Source organism: Myotis lucifugus, unplaced genomic scaffold, assembly GCF_000147115.1.
Source record: "Myotis lucifugus unplaced genomic scaffold, Myoluc2.0 scaffold_98, whole genome shotgun sequence".
Taxonomy (NCBI): Eukaryota; Metazoa; Chordata; class Mammalia; order Chiroptera; family Vespertilionidae; genus Myotis; species Myotis lucifugus.
Window position 1 is genome coordinate 3126578 of NW_005871146.1, and position 22566 is coordinate 3149143.

General features: G+C 39.7%; 1 protein-coding gene across 15 annotated transcripts in view; it reads right to left on the minus strand.

Annotated features, from left to right (window-relative positions):
* Positions 1-22566, minus strand: part of ERC1 (ELKS/RAB6-interacting/CAST family member 1) — a 495769-nt gene that overhangs the window by 29099 nt on the left and 444104 nt on the right. For 12 of the 15 annotated variants that reach the window (XR_001348910.2, XR_001348908.2, XM_023756715.1 and 9 more), the window contains one exon: positions 14640-14828. Coding sequence is in view for 1 of the 15 variants with exons in the window: in XM_023756715.1 (XP_023612483.1) it covers positions 14640-14828 (189 nt within the window). In the remaining 14 variants the exon portion in view is untranslated. Of the gene's footprint in view, positions 1-14639; positions 14829-22566 lie in introns of those variants that run through there. The other 3 variants (XR_002830084.1, XR_002830083.1, XR_002830081.1) reach the window with 1 other exon arrangement.

The window sequence follows — 22566 nt, forward strand, 5'->3', positions numbered from 1 at the left end:
GTGTGGGCAAAGCCTTGGCATTCCAGGACTCAAGTGGCTCAGACAGCTTTGTTTCCACATGGAAGGAACAGCCGCACACGAGAAGGAAAAGCCACCCCAAAGCAAATACTGGGAAGTTTCACCAAGCTCTTTGAAGAGGAGGAAGATCACCAGATTTTTTCTATTTTTCTTTCCAAGGAAGCAGCTGGAGAGGAGGTGGACTCAACCTCAGAATCAGCCAAGTGAGAAAGCGAGCTCTACATGGGCAAGAAAAGATGGAGAAGTCTGGGGTTATCCCACTGTACACACCCCAGAAGGCGGATCTAAATAAACAGCCCTAGCAACTCCTGCAGGTGGCTTTGTCCAATGGTCCCATGCCCACGGGACCACGGCCTGTGGGCTGCACTATACTAGATAGAGCTTAAGAGGTCCAACTGACAGTGCAGGGAGCAAGAGATGCTGGCAAAGCTACAGCCCTGAAGGAGGTAAGAAACTTAACACATTTTAAAGTACCTACTATTCACTTTTCTCCCCCAAAGAAAGTCACAATGCTTGGTCAGCACACAAAGCCAGGAACAGACAAGCATCTTATCTGCCAGTATCTATCACTAAAACGCACTTTGCTTGAACCAGAAGGGCAGCGCTCCTGCAGCATCCTGTGACGGTATAACACAGTGGTTCTCAACCTTCCTAATGCCGCGACCCTTTAATACAGTTCCTCATGTTGTGGTGACCCCCAACCATAAAATTGTTTTCGTTACTACTTTATAACTGTAATTTTGTTACTGTTATGAATCATAATGTAAATATCTGATATGCAGGATATATTTTCATTGTTACAAATTGAACATAATTAAAGCATAGTGATTAATCACAAAAACAATATGTAATTATATGTGTTTTCTGATGGTCTTAGGCGACCCCTGTGAAGGGGTCGCGACCCACAGGTTGAGAACCGCTGGTATAACACTTCTGCAGGACAGCAGTTATTACTCGAGCTTCCTCTGCCAGGCTACTAGGATTTTCTTCCAAGGCATCTGCAAGGTGAAGTAGTAGGATAGGGTTGGAAATGGACTGTCCAGTCTCAATTCTGCCACTTGGCTTTATCATTTTGGGCAAGTCATTTCAGTGCTCTGGCCTCAGCTCAGACTAGATGATCTCTAAATTCTTTTCAGGTTTAATAATCTTTGAATAAATAGAGCTCATTCCTGATTAAATAACATTCAAGCAGTGACTGCCAGCGGAGCACCAGCAGGCTATTTCTAGATGGAGCTTTCAGCTCTCCAGGCTTCTCAATGCCCCTTCTCTGGGTCTCACCTCAGGATGCCAGAGAAAACTCAGCACTGTACCTCTTCCATGATGCCCTACCCTCCTGCTGGTTGCATCCTGACACTCTCTGTGGTAAAGTTACCTTTAGGAATAAATATTTATTGACTCAGTTTTAGGTTTAAAAGACTTACAAAAGTTGATGTGATTTCCCATAGACTTTAAAGGTGCCAAACAACTGAGAGTCAGAGAGCTCTGAGGGCACTCACCAGGCAGAGGGCACTCACCAGGCCCAGGACACTGAGGAGCAGATTAAACTGGGTTTTAAAGCACAGTTTTGTCCTTTTTCCAACTCTTCTTCTCCCCTCCCCTCTCGCGCCCCCCCCCCACCCCCCACTCACCCGCACTCCACCCCCAAAAGTCGCTCACTGATCTTATTCTAGTGTTCAGGTTCCCTAGGCATACTAAGGTGACAGTGACAATGTGCTGTACTCACACTATAAAGGGCAGTGCCTTAAAGAAATGCTTGATTCAAAGGAATAAAGTGAACCAGTGAAATTCAGGCATTTAGGCAGGAGCTTTAGCAAATATCTCATACTCCTTTTACACCACTACCACATCATGCTGTTTGTTAAGCTGGCAATAAAATGTTAGTGCCTGAAGTTTGGCTTAGGGTTTACATTAGAAAAAGATAATTTTTTTTTAGTCTGATAACATTAAAACCATTATTTATCTTTAACAAGAACCCCATGAAAAATGCCATCAATCAAACCTGATCTTCAGGGCTACTAAGCATCACTGCAATTTACAGCAAGACCTGCCTGTTATCTGCAGTGTCAAAATGAAAGGCTCCCTTCATCAGGACAGCACATGCTGGGTAGGGCATTTTCTTTGTGCTTAGGTGGTCTTTTGTATAAAGAGGTGGACAAAGCGGTAAGATAGCATTTATATGGTGTAGAAGAACACCACAATCTTATCTCTAGGAAATTCCTGATTTCATTCAATCACTAACCACTTTTAAGAAAGGTCTAGTTACTAAGTTCGTTTTATATAGTATTTGGGACTGAAGTCACCAGCAGGCCCCACGTCTCCCCTAGGGAGTAAGCTGGAATTAGTGGGTGTGAGTATCAGATTCTGCAGTTGTTCCTCATCCCCCACCTTTTAATCTGTGGGGTTTAGGATCTAATTGGAATGCCATTTCCAGAGTTTGGAAGTCAGTTGTTTGAAACCTTGAAACAATCACCTAAGTAGTAGTTAGGTTCCCAAGTAGGCCCCATGAGACTATTCATCCATAATGTTAGTTAAGGGTTGAATCATGCCCCTTCCCCCAACTCATATGTTGATGTGCTAACCCCCATAACTATGGAATGTGACCGTTTGGAGAGATGATTTAAAGAGATGATTAAGTTATGATGAGGCTATTGAGTGGGTTCTATTCCAATCTAACTGATGTCCTTGTATAGAAGAGGAAATGTGGGCACAACAGAGACACCAGGGATGCATGTGTAAGGAGGAAAGGCCACGTGAGGACATAGTGAGAAGGTGGCTATCTGCAAGCCAAGGAGAGAGAGCTCAAGAGCAACCTTGATCTTGGACTCCTGGCTTTCAGAACTGTAAGAAAATAAATGTCTGTTGTTAAGCCAGCCAGCCTGTGGTAGTTTGTTATGGCAGCTCTGAAAGTGAATATAATATTGTCATAGAACCTACCACCATTTATAACATTTTATCTACTAGAAGATGCTTCTGAGTTCTAACATCAGAAATACTAGTACCTCTTCACTTCTCCTGTGTGTCCTGGTTCCATCTCTCCTACAGAGCACTGGAAGGGGTTCAGGAGAAGCCTCATTTTTATGGCAGTGGCCCCACAGCAGGATGTTCCTATAATAGGTGTGCAGGAGAACCTCTTAGAGTCTCGGATAATTAATAGCAACCATCGTTAGAATAGCAGCCAGGGGCTGCTGTGGAGGGCTGGGTCATCAGTAGCAGGGACCCTTTGGACTAGTGAACAATTCAGGAAGGGAAGTGGTGGCAGTATTTCCCCTCACTCTTGGGGCAAGCAGGGCTTTAAGTTATGAGGCACAGGGGAGTCCGGCGGGAAGAGTGGTTCTCTCTTTGTGTGTGTAAACTGAAGGCTGCTTATATTTTAGGATACCTTTTTTATTTCACACCTGGAAAGTCACGCCCCACGGGGAGAGGGGTGTGGTTCCCATACCTTTACACAGGTTTCCCTTGAGAATTTTCCCTTGAGAATTACTATAGCCACTATTAGGACGGGAGCTCGGTGCTGTTCAGGGGTGCTGGTCAGAAACATGGTTGCGAGCCCCCAGCATGCACCATAGTAGATCCTGACTATAAAAAACTTAAGTTACTCCTATTTCTAGACTGTCTCACCAAACCTTTGTAAAGAATTAAATAGCTAAGGATAACTTATTTCAAATGCTCTGACTAGACTGGAATACTGTCAGTTCTAAAGTTTATGAGCTCCACTGGCTTTAAGTTTGCAGTTCCTACTCTGGTCATGTTTTTTGGCATTCATAAGAATTAATTTTCTTCTTTGCTTAGTTGGGGAAGGATTATCTCTGGAAGTTGACACCGGAGAGGACAGACCCATGTTTAATGTACTGAACTGCAGTAATTGTCAAGACTCATTAAAATTAAGATGGTAATTAACTGCTCCTGCAGGAGCTCTAGGGAATCAGGAGTGCCAACCGTCTTCTCCCGTGGGAGTACTTTAAGTACAAAGGAAACATACAAAGGGCAGCAAAAAAAAAAAAAAATAAAATAAAATAAAAAAATAAAAAAATTTGAGATCTGCAAAGCTCTGTAATTAAAAAAATATTTCATATTCATATTTTAGAACTCTAAAGAGTCCAGTGCAAGACCAACCTAATAAAAACTAGACTAAAAAACAGTTCTTGCAATCATTGCTGCAAAGCCAAGGACACGAGACCTGAATTCAGAGTAGGTGTTTTATGTTCAATTTTATTTAGTCCCAGCAAGTAGGGGGTAGATACCAGTAATGAGGACGAAGGGCTGCCCTGGTCAAGAAGTGGAGGGAAAGACCTGCGGACAAAACAGAAACAGCAGAATGCTCCTTCTCTGAGACAAGTTAAGGAGGGAAATGGTGGGAGGATCTTTCATATCAAAGAAGGTTTGATCTAGCTAAATCTCCTGATACCCTTTCTCTCTCTCCACAAACAGGAGTACTCTACATGTAGCACAGAGCATGTAGTTTTGCCCCTATTTAAGTGTATCCTTCCATGTGTACACCACAGGCTGTTCTCTCATTGGGAGTTAATTGCAATTAATGCTTAATACTGTGTAATGTCAACTATGTGAGAGTTCCTTATATCCTCCATTTTCATCATCCTTATTTCCTCTTCCTTTATCCAGTTTAGCTTCAGGGGATTTTATCAAGAAGTAAGGTAGCAGCTTTGTGTCCTAGGCCCAATTGAGCACTCTGTCAGTCCCTGTTCTTTCTTGTGGTGTCTGCCCAGCTCCTCCGTATCTTCTTCTTTTTTTTTTTTTTGAACAAGCTTTTCTCTGCCAGCCAGATTTTCAACAATCAACTGGCAAGATATTCTGCTCTTTGCATAAAAAGGTTAATGGCAGCTTTCAGAGGAAGGACAGACTGTGTGAGAGTAGAGAGGAGAGAGGAAAATAATGCGGTTACTCCACAGGGTTTTTCTTATAAATTTGTTAAAACACTCTCCCTCTCTCTCAAGCCCAGGCCCGATACAGACACATTTATCTCCATGGCTCTGCAGTTTTTTCTGCTGGATTGCTGGTCTTGCCTCTCTCAGCATCTCACACTCTGCTGCTCTTAGTTTTTTTGACAAGAGTTCAACATTGGAGCTGAGGAAACAAGTTCAAACATTACAAAAAGAAGAAAACCAGATCAGAAACATTCAGGCTGGGAACCAGAACAAAGTTTGTTGCTCCACAAAGAACCATTCTTCTTTTTTCTTTCTGTCTTATTTTCTCTCCCTGTTCCCCTTATCCCTTGCCCCCCAACAGCTCATAAGTCCACTTGGCTCACTTGTGTGGTACAACACTCTGTACAAATGCATTCAAGAGAGAAGAATGGAATGTCATGTTGTGACTCATGATTGATGCGTTCCCTGAGTGCAGGAGATGACTTTCAGGTTCTGTGCCCAGTACTTCCCCAGCATTCACACCCTCCAGTTCACCATCTTGAAAAGAGAGGGGTACAAGCCAAAGAGTGATTGATCAAAATTGAGAAAACAAATGGAAGGAATCCAAGGAGAGGACATAGTCTGGGCCAAGTTTTAGAACAATACTTCCCTGAAAATTAAAAATGGGACTGAGTGCTGGGAAAGGGAGCTGGAATCCAAAGCTGCATGACCCACAGAGCAGGCTGGCTGATACAAGTTCATTCCAGTGTGCCGGCCCCTGATGGGAGGCTGGCATACATGGTGGAAAAAAAGGATTTGTACTCTAGGGAGAAATTCCATTTTTAGCAGAATCTGCCCATTAGTCAAACTGCTTCAGAAAGTTTAAAAGGAGACTGGTAGTGGGGTATGATTTTTTCTGTTTTTGTTTTAAATTAAATTATCACTGACATACAGCAAAATGCACAAATCTTTAAATGTACAACTTGATGAATTCTGGTAAGTATTCTCTCAATATTCTTAAGCATCTCCTTTTTCATAAGAGGATGAAAATCTGAACCTTAGATTACTGATATAAATTTTAATAACTTTTAAACTTATTTTCAAAGTTCAAACTTATAGAAAAGTTGCAAGAATAATACAAAAAATTCTCATACCCTTCACCCAAATTGCTAACATTTTACTACCTTTGCCTTAATATTCATTTCTCTCTTGATACACAGATATAGGTGTCTGTATGTATGGCATCTATCTATCTATCTATCTATCTATCAATCAATCATCATCTATTCATGGCATCCATGAAAGAGAAAAATAAAAGAACAAAAGGACAGTTAAAGTACTGAGGAAGAAATCACTAATAAATTGTTAAAAAAATAATAATATGAAATGATATGAAAAAATAGCAAATAAAGTTTCAAAACATACAACAGAGAACTGAAATGCATAATATGCCTCTATATATTTATACACTATATATGAGGCCCCTAGAACCATAAGAAATGCAAAAAATTCACTGTTAATAACTCATTCTTGAATTGCCCCCATTAAAAATCAAATTGCCCCCCTGAGGGGCATGTGCCCTATGTTGGTAACTACTGGTTTAGATGGTGTCTCCTAGGTTTTGTTAACATTAGTCACTTGGTTTAGACGGTGTTTCCAGGTTTTTCTAATGTAAATTAACTAAAATAATTTTGTGCTAAATAATTTTTTTGTGAAGAGACTTTCAGACTGTGGAAATATACTGTTCCTCAAAAACTTTTACCCACTGGTTTTCATATTCATTGATGATTCTTGCCCAAATCAGTGATTACTATGATGGATGTCAAATAATGATTCTCTAATTCCATCATTCCTGGCTGGAATTCTACTATTTCCTTTCCTCCCATTCACTTATTTATTAATTCACTTCTTTATACCAGCATAGATTCACATATTTCACATATTTCTATTCTATTTCAATGAGTTATATTCTGTTACTATCATTATGTATTTTGCTGCTCAAATCTTCAAGATTTTGTCATTAGGAACCTCTGTGTCCTTCTGACATACTCTCAATATTCTTGGAACACTTTCTTACTTTCTGGTATAATAAAATGTTTTGGATTTATGTTGAATTTTGCCACACAACCCTGGACTTAGTCATGTCTCCTGGAGCCCTGATTCTTTTTGGTGGAAAAAGGTATTTAGAAATTAAGATTTGGGTGCTTAACTGAGCTCCTTGTTACAGGTGTATATTATTGCTTCTAGGTCCTCTCAGCAGATAAGGCTAGAAAATATATGTGTATATATATGTGTAGATGAACATACACATACACACAAAGAGAAATCTAAATCAGTACATTGACCAATCAATCAATAATCAATCTATCAATCTATTAGCAACCATGAACCCATATCAATACTTCCAACAACAATCCAACATCACAGGGCTTGCCTTTACTTTTTATTTTCTTTTACCTTTCTATATTTATTACTCCCTTCTCCTATAGTGACAAATCTGGCCCCCATTATTCTCAATATATTTACTCATTTGCTCAATCTTTTTATATGTAACCAATCTCCCAACCATGTGTGCTGCCATCTTGGTCCTGGCCTACTAATTCCACCACACCAGCTGAATCTTCAGCCTTGGCCATGCCAAAAATGTTGGTGATGTGGGTTGAATCCTTGGGCCCTGCCCATTAAACACATCAGTTGTGCTGGCAGAATCCTTGGTCCCACCAAATATATAGGCTCCAATCCTTGGATTCAGCTCTAGGCCAAATATTCAAGCTTTGCTGACCAAATCCTTAGCCTGTGTTCTGCTGGTCATTTTGGTTACATCAGCTGAAGCCTTGGTCCCAGCCCCACTGACCATGCCAGCTGATTCTTCAGCCATGATAAAGGGGGGAGGGGTAGACTGGTTGACTGGTAGACTGTATTTAAGAGGAACAAATACCTACATTCTAATATTTGTCAGGACTAAATCCTTAAGCCTACTTAACATATAAAACTTTTTTATAAGATTACTAATATTTAGGGCATATTGCCTAAATACTTTCCAAAGAGCTGAAATTTATTACTTATATGAAATAACACATTAGATATCTGAGTACTTGGGCAGCAATATTTAGGGTCTCCTATAAAATGGTTTTTATTGAAATAAATTTTGGTATTATGATATTGTTGAGATGTTAAAGAAAAAAATAGGCTTATGGAAGTTATTGTTGTTTATAATGGAAGGATGTTGAAGGTGTTGCTTATAATTTGATTCTTGATAAGGACCCACAGGGAAGAAATTTCTTTCATGATCATTTCGATATACACAGAAAAAGCATCTGACAAAATACAATATCCTTTCATGATAAAAACACTTAACAAATCAATACAGAAGGACCTTACTGCAACACACTAAAGGCCATATAAGACACACCCACAGCCAGCACTCAGTGATAAAAGGTTGAAAGCTTTTCCTCTAAGATCAGGAATAAGACAAGGGTACCCCCTCTTACCACTCCTATCAACAGTACTGGATGTCCTAGCCAGAGCAATCAGACAAGAAAAGGAAATAAAAAGCATCCAAATAGAAAAAGTAAAATTGTCTTTGCAGATAATATGGTCTTATATGTAAAAAGTCCTGAAGACTCCACCAAAAACTGCTAGAACTAATCAATGAATTCAGTAAAGCTGTAGGATACAAAATCAATATACAGAAAATAGTTGTGTCTCTATATACTATAACAAAACATCTGAAAAATATATAAATAAGACAATCCCATTCACAATAGCATAAAAAACAAAGTACTTAGAAATAAACTTAACCAAGAAGGTAAAAGATCTGTACACTGAAAAAATTTTGGTGAAAGAAACTGAAGAAGATACAAGCATATGGAAAGATATCCCATGTTCATGAATTGGAAGAATAATGTTAAAATGTCCATATTACCCCAAATCTATAGATTCAATGCAATTCCTATAAAAATTCCAATGGTATTTTTTATAGAAATAAAAAAAAATCCTAAAATTTGCATGGAGCTACAAAAGACCCCAAGCAGCCAAAGCAATCCTGAGAAAAAAGAACAAAGTTTAAGATATCATATTCCTGATTTTAAACTATACCACAAAGCTACAGTAATCAAAACACAATGATACTGACATAAAAATAGGTCCACAGACCAATGGAACAGAATTGAGAGCTCAGAAATAAACTCCTGCATATATGGTCAACTAATATTTAAAAAAGGAGCCAAAAATACTCAATGGGGAAAGGATAGTCTCTTTAATAAATGATATTGAGAAAATTGAAAGAATGTAGAAGAATTGAAATTGGACCTCAATCTTACACCAAACACAAAAATGAACTTAAAATGGATTAAAGACTTAAACATAAAACCCAAACTGTAAAATCCCTAGGGGAAACATAAGGAAAAGCTCCTTGACATCAGTCTGGGCGATGATTTCTGGATATGACACCAAAACAAAAACAAAAATAAATAAACAGGACCACATGAAACTAAAAAGGGAGACGAACAACCCAATTAAAAATGGGACATCACTAATCATCAGGGAAATGCAAATCAAAATCACAATGAGATACTAGTTCATACCTTTCATACCTGATAGAATGGCTATTGTCAAGAAGACAAGAAAATAACAAGTGTTGGGGAAGAGAAAAGGGAACCTTTGCTTGTACTTTGTTGGTGAGAATGTAAATTGGTACAGCCAGTATAGAGGTTCTTCAAAAAATTAAAAAAAGAACTACCATATGATCCAGCAATCCCACTTCTGGGTATTTATCCAAAGAAACTGAAATCAGGATGTGGTAAAGATACCTGCACTCCCATGTTCATTTTAGCGTTATTCACAATAGCCAAGATATGGAAACAACCTAAGTGTCTGTCGATGAACATAAAGAAGATGTGGTATAGATATACATAGTGGAATATTATTCAGCCATGAGAAAAATAAAACCCTGTTCTTTGTGACAACTTGGATGAACACTGAGGGCATTATACAAGTGCAATAAGTCAGACTGATAATGTATGATATTGACTTACATGTGAAATCCAAAAGAAAAAAAAAGCCTAATTCAGAAAAACAGAGTGTACCCTACACTGTGGTTACCAGGAGCTGGGGTGTTGAGGAAATAGGGAGATATTGTTCAAAGGGTATGAACTTCTAGTTATAAGATTAACAAGTTCTGAAGATCTAACGTATAGGATGGTGATTATAGCTAAAAATACTGTATTACATATTTGATTGCTGCTAACAGAGTAGATCTTAAATGTTCTCACCATAAAAAAGAAATGGTAATTATGTAATGGAATGAAAATGGTAGCTAATGCTATGGTAGTAATCATTTTATAATATATAACTACATCAAGTCAACATGCCACAAGCCTTAAATATATACAATGTTGTATGTTAATTGTATCTCAATAAAGTTGGAAAACAATTTCTTTTGGATCTCAGAACTAGAAATTGTCATGTTTTTGATGATCTACTGGTTTGCTTTATCTTGTAGGATAGTATAAACTGTATGACTAATCACATTTCTCTCTTGACAGTGCCTGAGAGCTCACTCCTGGATTCATCTTGTGTTTTTCTCCTTCCCCTTGATTATGAGAACCATGGAGTTGGGAATGCAGAAGGAAGGAGAGTTCTTTAGGAGATTCTGATATCCTTTATTCTCTCTGAGAAGCACTGCTCCAGAACCACTCACTCAATTTGAAGTACTATAAGATTTAGAACTGAGTTTCTGACTACTCATTCCATCATTCTGGATCATACTCCCCTTTAATCTTAAAGCAGAATGATATAATACAGTGCATATAACTTCTAATTTTATGTAAGAAGTAAAAGTATGTAATGTGAACTGGAAAAATATTGTCTCAAAAAGATAAAATAATGGCTGTTCTTTTTATGTATACAAGACATTTAAAAACAAGCTACCTATCCTTGGCCATAAAGTATCTCAAATGAGGGGATTTTCAAAATTGCAGCAGAGTAAGTGGATACTATGCTGACATACTCCCAGGACCAAACTGGAATTACAACGAAAATACAGAAAAACTATCCTGAATACTCAACTGAATACTAGCTGGAAAGAACCCTGACAATCAAGGACGGAATGTGGAGACCGCATAGAGACTGGTAGGAAGTGTGGAGGCACGAAAGGGCTGGCTGGGCTCCCATAGACAGCAGCTGAAGTTATGAAGGAATATCTCAGCTGTGGGAGGTTCTAAACCCCAAGCTGGGCTCTCTAGCCCAGAGCACTAGAACTGAGAAAGGTGCCCATATAACTCCAGTTACCATAACATCTGGCTGTGAAAAGGAATACACAGCAGATTAGGGGAAGCCGAGGATCGGGTAGGTGAATTAGAAGATAGGGTAGAAAAAAATCACTCAATCACAGAACCAAAATGAAAAAACAATGAAAAAAACAGGAGGACAGCTTAAGGGAGCCGTGGGATAACATGAAACGTAACAACATTCACATAATAGGAGAATCCTAAAGACTCCACCAAAAAACTACTAGATTTAATAAAGGAATTGGGCAATGTAGCAGGATACAAAATTAGCACCCAGAAATCAATGAAATTTTTACACACCAACAATGAATTCTCAGAAAGAGAAACTAAAAGAAACAATCCCATATACTATAGCAACAAAAAAAGTAAGATCCTAGGAATAAACAACCAAGGAGGTAAAAGACGTACTCTGAAACTACATGATGTTGAAAAAAGAGATAGAGGAAGATATGAAGAAGTAGAAGAATATACTGTGTTCATGGATTGGTAGAATTAATATCACTAAAATGTCCATACTACCAAAGCAATCTATAGATTCAATGCAATCCCTATTAAATTACCAATGGCATATTTCACAGTTCTAGAACAAATATTCCACAAATTTATATGGAACCAAAAAAGATCCTGAATAGCTACAGCAATCTTGAAAAAGAAGAACATGCCCTAGCTGGTTTGGCTCAGTAGATAGAGCATCAGCCTGTGGACTAAAGGGTCCTGGGTTTGATTCTGGTCAAGGGCACGTGCCTGGGTTGTGGGCTTGATCCCCAGTAGGGGGTATGCAGGAGGCAGTCAATCAATGATTCTCTCTCATCATTGATGTTTCTCTCTCTCCCTCTCCCTCTTCTTTCCTCTCTGAAATCAATAAAAATATATTTTTTAAAAAGAACAAAGTTGGAGGGATCACAATACCAGATATCAAGTTATACTACAAAGCCACTGTAATCAAAACAGTCTGGTACTGGCACAAGAACAGGCATTTAGATTAATGGAATAGAACAGAGACCCTAGAAATTGACCCAACCCATTACATCAATTAATATTTGACAAAGGAGGCAAGAGCATACAATGGAGTCAAGACAGTCTCTTCAATAAATGGTGCTGGGAAAATTGGACAGATACATGCAAAAAAAATGAAACTAGACCACCAACTTACACTATACACATACATAAACTCAAAATGGATAAAAACTTAAATGTAAGATGTGAAACCATAAGAATCCTAGAAGAAACCATAGGCATCAAAATCTCAGACATCTCTTGTAGCAATATGTTTGCGGATACATCTCCTATGGCAAGGAAATCAAAGGGAAAAAATAAACAAATGGGATTACATCAAAATAAAAAGTGCCTGCACAGCAAAATAAACTATCAATAAAATGAAAAACACAAAAAAATCGTCCACTGATGGGAGAGCATATTTGCCAATGATTCCTCTGATAAAGGGTTAATTTTCAAACTATATAAGGAACTCATACAACTTAACAAAAGGACGACAAACAATACAATTAAAAAAGAGGCAAAGGATCTAAATAGACACTTCTTCAAAGTGGACATACAGAAGGCCAGGAGACATATGAAAAAATGCTCAAAGTCATTAATCTGAGAGATGCAAATTAAAATGACAATGAGGTATCACCTCACACCTGTCAGAATGGCTATCATCAGCAAATTAACAAAGGACAAATGTTGGTGAGGATGTGGAGAAAAGGGAACCCTAATACACTGTTGGTGGGAATGCAGACTGGTGCAGCCACTGTGGAAAACAGTATGGAGTTTTCCTCCTCTCCCCCCAAAAATATTAAAAATGGAACTGCCATTTGACTCAGTGATCCCACACCTAGGAATACATCCTAAGAATCCTCAAACACCAAACAGAAAGAATATATGCACCCCTATGTTCATAGCAGCACAATTTACAATAGATAAGATTTGGAAACAGCCCAAGTCCCATCAGCAGATGAATGGATAAAAAAGCTGTGGTACATTTACACAATGGAATACTATGCAGCTGTAAAAAAGAAATAACTCTTACCATTTGCAACAGCATGGATAGACCTGGAGAGTATTATGCTAAGTGAAATAAGCCAGTCAGGGAAAGACAAGTATCACATGATCTCACGCATATGTGGAATCTAATGAACAAAATAAACTGATTAACAAAATAGATCCAGAGACACAGACGCATGGAATAGACTGTGGAGTTGCAGAGGGAAGGCAGGGGAGTGTGGGTGGGTGGGAGGCTATCAACCAAAGACCTTGTATGCATATAGGGTATGCATATGCACAGACAGTGGGAGGGCCAGGGGCAGACGGCGGGGGTGGACTAGAAGGGGTCATTTGGGGAAAAAGGGGACATATGTAATACTTTCAATAAAGATGCAAAAAAACAAACAAAAACCCAAAAAACAAATGAACAAAAAGAAACTTAAAAAATAAATTAAAGTTTTAAAAAGTATCCCAAATGTGAGACTTGGCCCAAATTTATTTAGTTGTTGGAATTTTTTATTTCATTTTTCAATTATAGTTTGCATTCAATATTATTTTGTATTAGTTTCAGATGTATAGCATAGCATAGTGGTTATATAATCATATACTTTACAAAGTGTTCCTTGGAATTTCCAGTAACCACCTGGCACCATACATAGTTATTGTAACATTACTGACTATATTCCTCTTTCAAGAAGAAATTAAGATTTTTACAGCAACATGCTAAATCTGAGAGGTAGGGCTTATCTTTTCACATCAAATAAGTAAGATGGATAACTGATTGGGCTGTTATAAATATGTCTATTATTAGGCAATATCACACCATGGGAAAGTAAGCACAGCTCTCAGATTCCAGTTTGCATTTCTCAACCTGTGAGTTGTCACTGCTACCTTTAACATCACACCATGGGGGATTTTGTTTTAAACACAATTTTCCTTCCTGTATTATGAGTAACAAATAATGTTTAACAAACAGAAACTATTTGGCTGAAAAACAGTGTACAGCTTCAAAATTCTGATGAAGAGTTTTAGTAAATGTACAACACAATTTAGAAACAAAAGGAACTTAAATTAATGTTTTAAAAACTGTTCTAATTCTTTTTCTAAGTGTTCACTTTCCATGTCTGCTCTCTATCTCTATCCTTACCCTATTTTCTCTTTGTTTCTTCTATTCATTGTTTTTATCTCCTGATTATCTTCTCATTTATTTATTGAACTAAAAAAAATCATAACATGACAAAAGAGAATTAGTAGAATTTTACAGGCAACAGTAAACAGAAAATGTAGTAGAGAGGGAGTAACTTAAACTAATTAATCTAATGGTTCTTTTCCTTCAAATAGTAATTCCTAATATCTGTTGAAGAACTAACTACTGCTAAGAATCTTGAATATGAGCACCAACTTCCCTAAGGTAACTCTTATTGCATCAACCTAAGTAGCAGCTGAATTTTGATAGGGTCTTATCAAAGTTCAAGTGACTGACCTGTTCCTGGGTCATCTTCTGCAGCTCATTTTCCCAAGTTGCCTGGTCATCGTCCAAGTTATAGGAAGCTGGTGGAGTGAGCCCATGAAGGATCAGGGGGTCTCGGTCATGGCAGAGGGCTGTCAGGTGTCCAATATACAATTTTAATTTGCTTCTATTTTGGTCAAGTTCTAAGAGAGGTTGGATGATCTAAGGGGAAAAAAAATGAGGAAAGTCAAGATCAGTCTGAAATGAGCTTAAATATCGTTATGCCTCCCAAGTCAAAGAAAACTGACCAAATCACTATTGAAATCTTCAGGATTATAAAAAGAAACATTTTCACATACCTGCACATTTACAGTATCACACTCAACCACCCCATTCAGGGAGATGGGTAGGGGATGTTGGCTTAGTGCATCAATTCAAGACTAAGAGTTTCATACTTTGGCAGGGGATTAAGCACAGGACTGACTTGTTTTTACAGAGATGCCATTGCTGATAAGGGCTCCAGTTACCTCACAATTTCTCTTCCAGTTATTTATGAGTAGGTTACAAAAAGCTGCTAGTGAAATCTGCTCATCTGAAAGCCTGGGCAACATACACGTCATGTGTTCCTCCACCTCCTAGAATGGACGAAAAATGCTGTCTCTGGAGAAGGTGCATGTTTTCCTTGGCCAAGAGATGTGACGAGTGAATTCATTACCAACCTTCCTCATCCTGGCTTAAGCTCCCCTCATTCTTTCCACAGAGGCTATCTGATATTCTTTTTAAACAATGATTGATAAATCTTTATATAACACCAAATACCTGACTCATAGCCAAAGACTCTGAAATTCTCTTAGTTGTAACATTGGCTCTATGTTTTTCTTGAACAGCAGTCCTTCTCTCTTTCTCTTTTACATTCCCTTTGCCCTGGATGAATAACTATCCCTTTGACTCCCTTTGGAAGCCATTAAGTGACAGATGGCTTCTGCCCCAGAATTTCATTTAACAGCTCTCATGACAATACTCTGGTCAGGTACTTAGTAGTTGGCCAAAGCCTGGGGTGTTTACGAACAGTTGGGCCTGATCTCACATCTCAAAGCACAGAAATGTTAAAGCAGCATCTGCTTGATACACAGCAGCTGTGAAAGCTGCAAAACGTGGCCAAAATGCTGGCGATTCTCAAAATGTTCCCAGGGCTTAAAAGGCAGAGGTATGCACCTGCTGCATGTCACTGGGCTGGCATTTGTCAGCAACAGGACACCTCTGACCCACCTAATGAATAAGGAGCCCAGAAATCTTCAAGTCAATAGAAGCAAGGCCTGCTATTACTTTTAACAGTGACACTGATTTCCTCTGGCCTCCTCAGAGGAGTGCTCCTGGTGCTTTCCTTTCTAAGGGTTTTAAAACAATGTTATGTAATTTTTATTATGAAATCAATATACATTTTACTCTGAAAAATACTGGGAGAAACTGTAAAAGAAATAATAAAAGAGCCTTTAAGGTATTCCATCAAGAATACAACCTGAATGACTTCTGGTCAAGATGGCGGTTTAGGTAAACATGGTACTCACATCCTCCCACCACCACATCAAAATTGCAACTAAACTACAGAAAAACCATCATTTAGAATTACCTGAAATCTGTCTGAATGGAAGTCCTACAACTAGGGAATAAAGAAGAGGCCACATGGAGATTGGTAGGTGGCGGGGAGATGTGGAATGCGCTGGTCTCACACCCATGTATGCTGGATAAAAACCAGGAAGGGTATCTCGGCTGCAGAGGTCCCCAGAAGAGTGGACCACACCAGGCCCCCCAGCCCAGGGTTCCAGTGCCAGGAAAAGTCCCCATAGCTTCTGGCTATGAAAACCAGTGGAAATTGAGGCTGAGGGAAACAGAGAGCTGCTCTTAAAGGGACCACATATGGATTACTTGGACTCACTCCCTCTGAGCTCCAGCATTGGGGCAGCAGCTTGAAAGGCACCAGAGACTAACAGGGAGGACCTGAAGTGTCTGGTATCAAGGTGAGAGCTGGGGGTGTGGCTTTTTCACAGAGAAAAGTGCTGGCAGAGGCCATTGTTCCTTTGATGAGACCTCCCCTCACAGAGCCAGCAAACGGGCACCATATCTGAGACTCTATCAACCTGGCCTATACTGTTTGCCCTACCTTGGTGATTCCTTGAGGCCCTGCCCCACCCAGCTTTTGGGCCCAACCAAGTTATTTCCAGTGGCTTTTCCATATGAATAGCCTGTCTTGGCTCATCCTTCAGATTTTCCTGAATCTCTCAAACAGCATCTGGCCTCAGTGTGTCCCTGTAACTCTCACTAAGTGGCCCGAGGCCTGGCACTAGCAGTCTGCCTTGGTTCACAGCTTGGCCTTGCCTGGGCACCTCCAAGCCAAGCATAAGTATCATCCATCTGTAGATCACTTTGTAGCTCATGTCAGGTGGCCCTGGGCAGAACACAGGTGGTGGCTGACCTTGGCCTACACCTCCAGGAAGGCCCCAGAGCCAGCGCACTCAGTGGACAGCTTCAGACCATGTTGAAGCACCACAAACCACCTCCACAAGCAACACACTCAAAGGGTGGACTCGGCAGGCACCAGAGCCCTGCTGAAGTAAGTTCTGCTCTGTGGGGTGGACCCATGGACAGCAGATCCTCAACTGTGGTCACAGGTTGGTGGTTGGAGCCAGTCCTTGCAGCTGATTGGCCTGGAGGTAAATCCCTCCAACTGACATGTCAACAGCAATCAAGGCTCAACTACAAGAAAAGAGTGCACATAGCCCACACGGGGGTGCACCTCGAGGGCCCAGCTTGGGTGATCATGAAGGCTGTGCCAGTGGACCCCACAGAACACCTATTACATGAGGCCACTCTAACAAGCCCGGGAGACATAGCAGCTCCACCAAATACATAAAAATAAACACAGGGAGGCTGCCAAATGAGGAGGCAAAGAATCATGTCCCAAATGGAAAAATAGAACATTGTTCAAAACACTGGTTATAAGGATGCTCAAGGAACTTAGAGAGAACTTCAACAGCATAAAGAAGAGACATGAAAACCATAAAAAGAAGCAGTCAGAAATGAAGAATACATTAACTGAAATGAAGAATAATTTACAGGGAATCAACAGTAGAGTAGATGAAGCTGAGAATCAAATCAGTGATTTGGAATATAAGGAAGCAAAAAACACCCTATCAGAACAGCAAAAAGAAGAAAGAATAAAAGAAATGAGAATAGTGTAAGGAGCCTCTGGGTCAACTTCAAGTACACCAACATTTGTATCACAGGGGTGCCAGAAGGAGGAGAGAGAGAGCAAGAAATTGAAAGCCGGTTTGAAAAATAATGACAGAAAACTTCCCTAACTAGGTGAAGGAAAGACATACAAGTCCAGGAAGTCCAGAGAGTCCCAAACAAAATGGACCCAAAGAGGCCCACACCAAGATGCATCATAATTATAATGCCAAAAGTTAAAAACAAAGAGAGACATTTAAAAGCAGCAAAATAAAAGCAGTTAGTTACCTAAAAGGAAGCTCCCATAAGACTGTTAACTGATTTCTTAACAGAAACTTTGTAGTCCAGAAGGAATTGGCAAGAAATATTCGAAGTGATGAAAGGTAAGGATCTACACCCAAGATTGCTCTACCCAGCAAAGCTATCCTTTACAATAGAAGGACAGATAAAGAGCGTTCCAGACAAGAAAAAGCGATAGGAGTTTATCACCACCAAACCAGTATAATATGAAATGTTAAAGGATCTTCTTTAAGGAGAAAAAAAATCAAAATATGAATAAAATTGCAATAAATACATATCTATCAACAAGTAAATCTAAAAAATAAAATAAATGAATAAGCAGAAAAAGAATACCACCTGAAATTTTAGTAATTTTCTTCCAAATTTTAAAATAACTTATATTAATCTATTTTTAATAGTATCAGACTTCACATTTATTTAATATACTGTTTATTCATTTACTGTTATATTGTGAGTACTATCACCATGTTGCATTGTTACTGGAAATCATGATTTTTTTTTAAATTAAATCTTTATTGTTCAGATTATTACATTTGTTCCTCTTTTTTTCCCCCCATAACTCCCCTCCTTCCAGCTCCCACCCCACCCTCCGCCCTCACTCCCTACCCACTGTCCTCATCCATAGGTGCACGATTTTTGTCCAGTCTCTTCCCGCATCTCCCACACCCCTTTTCCCCCCAAGAATAGTTAGTCCGTTCCCTTTCTATGTCCCTGATTCTATTATAATCACCAGTTCATTCTGTACATCAGGTTATTTATTCACTTGATTCTTAGATTCACTTGTTGATAGATGCATATTTGTTGTTCATAATTTGTATCTTTACCTTTTTCTTCTTCTTCCTCTTCTTAAAGGATACCTTTCAGCATTTCATATAATACTGGTTTGGTGGTGATGAACTCCTTTAGCTTTTCCTTATCTGTGAAGCTCTTTATCTGACCTTCAATTCTGAATGATAGCTTTGCTGGATAAAGTAATCTTGGTTGTAGGTTCTTGCTATTCATCACTTTGAATATTTCTTGCCACTCCCTTCTGGCCTGCAAAGTTTCTGTTGAGAAATCAGCTGACAGTCGTATGGGTATTCCCTTGTAGGTAACTGAGTTTCTTTCTCTTGCTGCTTTTAAGAGTCTCTCTTTGTCTTTTGCTCTTGGCATTTTAATTATGATGTGTCTTGGTGTGGTCCTTTTTGGATTCCTTTTGTTTGGGGTTCTCTGCACTTCCTGGACTTGTAAGTCTATTTCTTTCACCAGGTGGGGGAAGTTTTCTGTCATTATTTCTTCAAATAGGTTTTCAATATCTTGCTCTCTCTCATCTTCTGGTACCCCTATAATTCTGATGTTGGTACGTTTGAAGCTGTCCCAGAGGCTCCTTACACTATCTTCGTATTTTTGGGTTCTTTTTTCATTTTGCTTTTCCGGTTGGGTGTTTCTCGCTTCTTCGCATTTCGAATCTTTGACTTGATTCTTGCGCTCCTCTGGTCTGCTGTTGGGAGTCTGTATAATATTCTTTATTTCAGTCAGTGTATGCTTACTTTCTAGATGGTCCTTTATCACACCATCGAGGGTCTCATTAGATTTCCTGTACATCTCATCAAGTTTATCGACAGACTCTAGAAGCCTCGAGAGACCTCAAAAGTGTGGTTCTGAACTCAATATCCTCCCTTGATAGTTTTGTCCTGTTTCTTTGTCTCCGCATTTTTTACGCTTTCTTGGTACACCCCCTAGTGGTCTTTGTGCGCAGTCTTGTTGTAGTTAAGCCTTGATTGTTGTAGTTAATACTAGAGGGATTTGACCTCCAGGCCGACTGGCTGTGATAATCAGCTGTGTCTGCAGTGGAAGAACTTGTGTCCTCTAGGGAGGTGCTAATCTAGCCTTTGCCTGAGGCTATCCGGCAAATGCCTCTGTGCAGGGCTTGGGCGGGGCGGGTCCCACGGGATCAACAGGGCGGAGGAGGGAGCAGTTATGGCTGCTCTCAGTCCGTCCCCAGGGGCTCTGCCTCTCTGTCCCAGCAACCACTGCAAACCTCGGAGGGACCGTAGCCAGACAGTCCTGCTTCTCCCGTTTGAGTCTGGGTCCCTAGAGACTCGCCGAATCTGGAGCTCAGAGTCTGAGGCTCCCTCCGGATTGAAACAGACAACCGCGCCCTCAGCCACCAGCCCGCGCCGCACGCACTCCGCACCTTAGTATTTTACTTCAGCACTGCGCCTCCTCTGATTCTCGGTTCCTCCTAGTTGTAGAACTTCCACTCAGCCAGCCTTCCTGTGGTTCTGGATGATGTCCGTTCCGTCTTTTAGTTGTATTTTTGAAGTGGTTGTTCGAGGCAGCAAACTCCAGCGTTAACCTATGCCGCCATCTTGGTTTCCCCCGAAATCATGATTTTTAATGGTTGCTTTATAAATATACTACATTTCATTTGTTCCTAATACTATTTCCATGACAAAAGAGAGAACAACTAGGGTTTGGTGGCTAAAACAATCTTTAGCTTACTAAAGAGATCAGAATTCAGAGTTTAGGCCTATATAATGTAACACAATATAGAAGTTAGAGTTTGCCTAGACAAACCTGAGAAAATGAATTAATTTAGCATTATTTTAATTTTAATTTTCTTTGTTAATCTTCACCCAAGGACATTTTTTCCATTGATTTTTAGAGAGAGTGGAAGGAAGGGTGAGAGACAGAAAGAGAGAAACATCAATGTGAGAGACATCCACAGGCTGCCTCCTGCATGTGCCCTGACCAGGGCCAGTGATCGAGCCTGCAACCAAGGTATTTGTCAGGGGTGGGCAAACTTTTTGACTCGAGGGCCACAATGGGTTCTTAAACTGGACTGGAGGGCTGGAACAAAAGCATGGATGGAGTGTTTGTGTGAACTAATATAAATTCAAAGTAAACATCATTACATAAAAGGGTACGGTCTTTTTTTTTTTTTTAGTTTTATTCATTTCAAACGGGCCGGATCCGGCCCGTGGGCCGTAGTTTGCCCATGGCTGGTATATGCCCTTGACTGGAAACCCTTCAGTCCATAGGCTGATGCTCTAATCACTGAGCCAAACCAGCAAGGGCAGCATTATTTTTATTTCTTTTCTTTTATAACTTTTATTTACTTTATTTTATTTTTAAATATATTTTTATTGATTTCAGAGAGGAAGGGAGAGTGAGAGTGATATAGAAACATCAATGATGAGAGAGAATCATTGATCGGCTGCCTCCTGCACGCCCCCTACTGGGGATTGAGCCCATAACCCAGGCATGTGCCATTGACCGCAATCAAACCCGGGACCCTTCAGTCCGCAGGCTGACGCTATATCCACTGAGCCAAACCAGCTAGGGCTTGACTTTTATTTCTTAATCTCTCTCACATACACACAATTCTGTAAGAATAAAGATTAAACACTTAGGTGCTGGTATGAAAGGCTCTTGGGCTCTATAAGAGACCCCCAATGGGCAGGCTCATGGCACCAGTTCTGTGTTGGCATTTTCTACCTATGCTATGATAGGCTTATCAACACTGCCAATCACCAAAGGAAGAGATTGGTTCAATAAAGCCAAGGATTTAGAGAGTGGGAAATTTTTCACAAACAACATCAATCTCTCAAAAAAATTGTATTTTATTTTTGACAACAAATACATATAGTGTAGAAAATTCAGAAAGAATTCCAAAGTTAATCTTTAAAGGCAATATTCTTTTAAATGCATGTACACTTTGCATTTTAATAACAAAACTGTCTAGTCACAATTCTACCACATCCCTCATGCCTCCAAGCAATGCAGTCCTCTTTTAATTTCCTTTTTTTAAATTTTTATTTTTAGCTTGGACTTCTCTATCTTCTTTCATAGAAATGAAATGACAAAAACAACAACAAAACAAACAAACTTTTGGGATTTTCACTGGGTTTGTGCAACTTAATCCCATTCCTTCTTTTCTTTTTTTTTAAAATATATTTTATTGATTTTTTTATAGAGAGGAATGGAGAGAGATAGAGAGTTAGAAACATCGATGAGAGAGAAACATCCATCAGCTGCCTCCTGCACACCTCCTACTGGGAGGTGCCTGCAACCAAGGTACATGTCCTTGACTGGACTCGAACCTGGGACCCTTCAGTCCGCAGGCCAGCGCTCTATCCACTGAGCCAAAACGGTCAGGGCCCTTCTTTTCTTTTTTTCTTAATATATTTTTTGATTTTTTTACAGAGAGGAAGGGAGAGGGATAGTTAGAAACATCAATGAGAGAGAAACATCGATCAGCTGCCTCCTGCACACCCCCTATTGGGGATGTGCCTGCAACCAAGGTACATGCCCTTGACCCCTTGACCGGAATCCAACCTGGAACCCTTCAGTCCACAGGCCAACGCTCTATCCACTGAGCCAAAACCGTTAGAGCCCAATCTTTTCTTTCTTTCTCTCCCTCCCTCTCCTTCTGTGTGTGTGTGTGTGT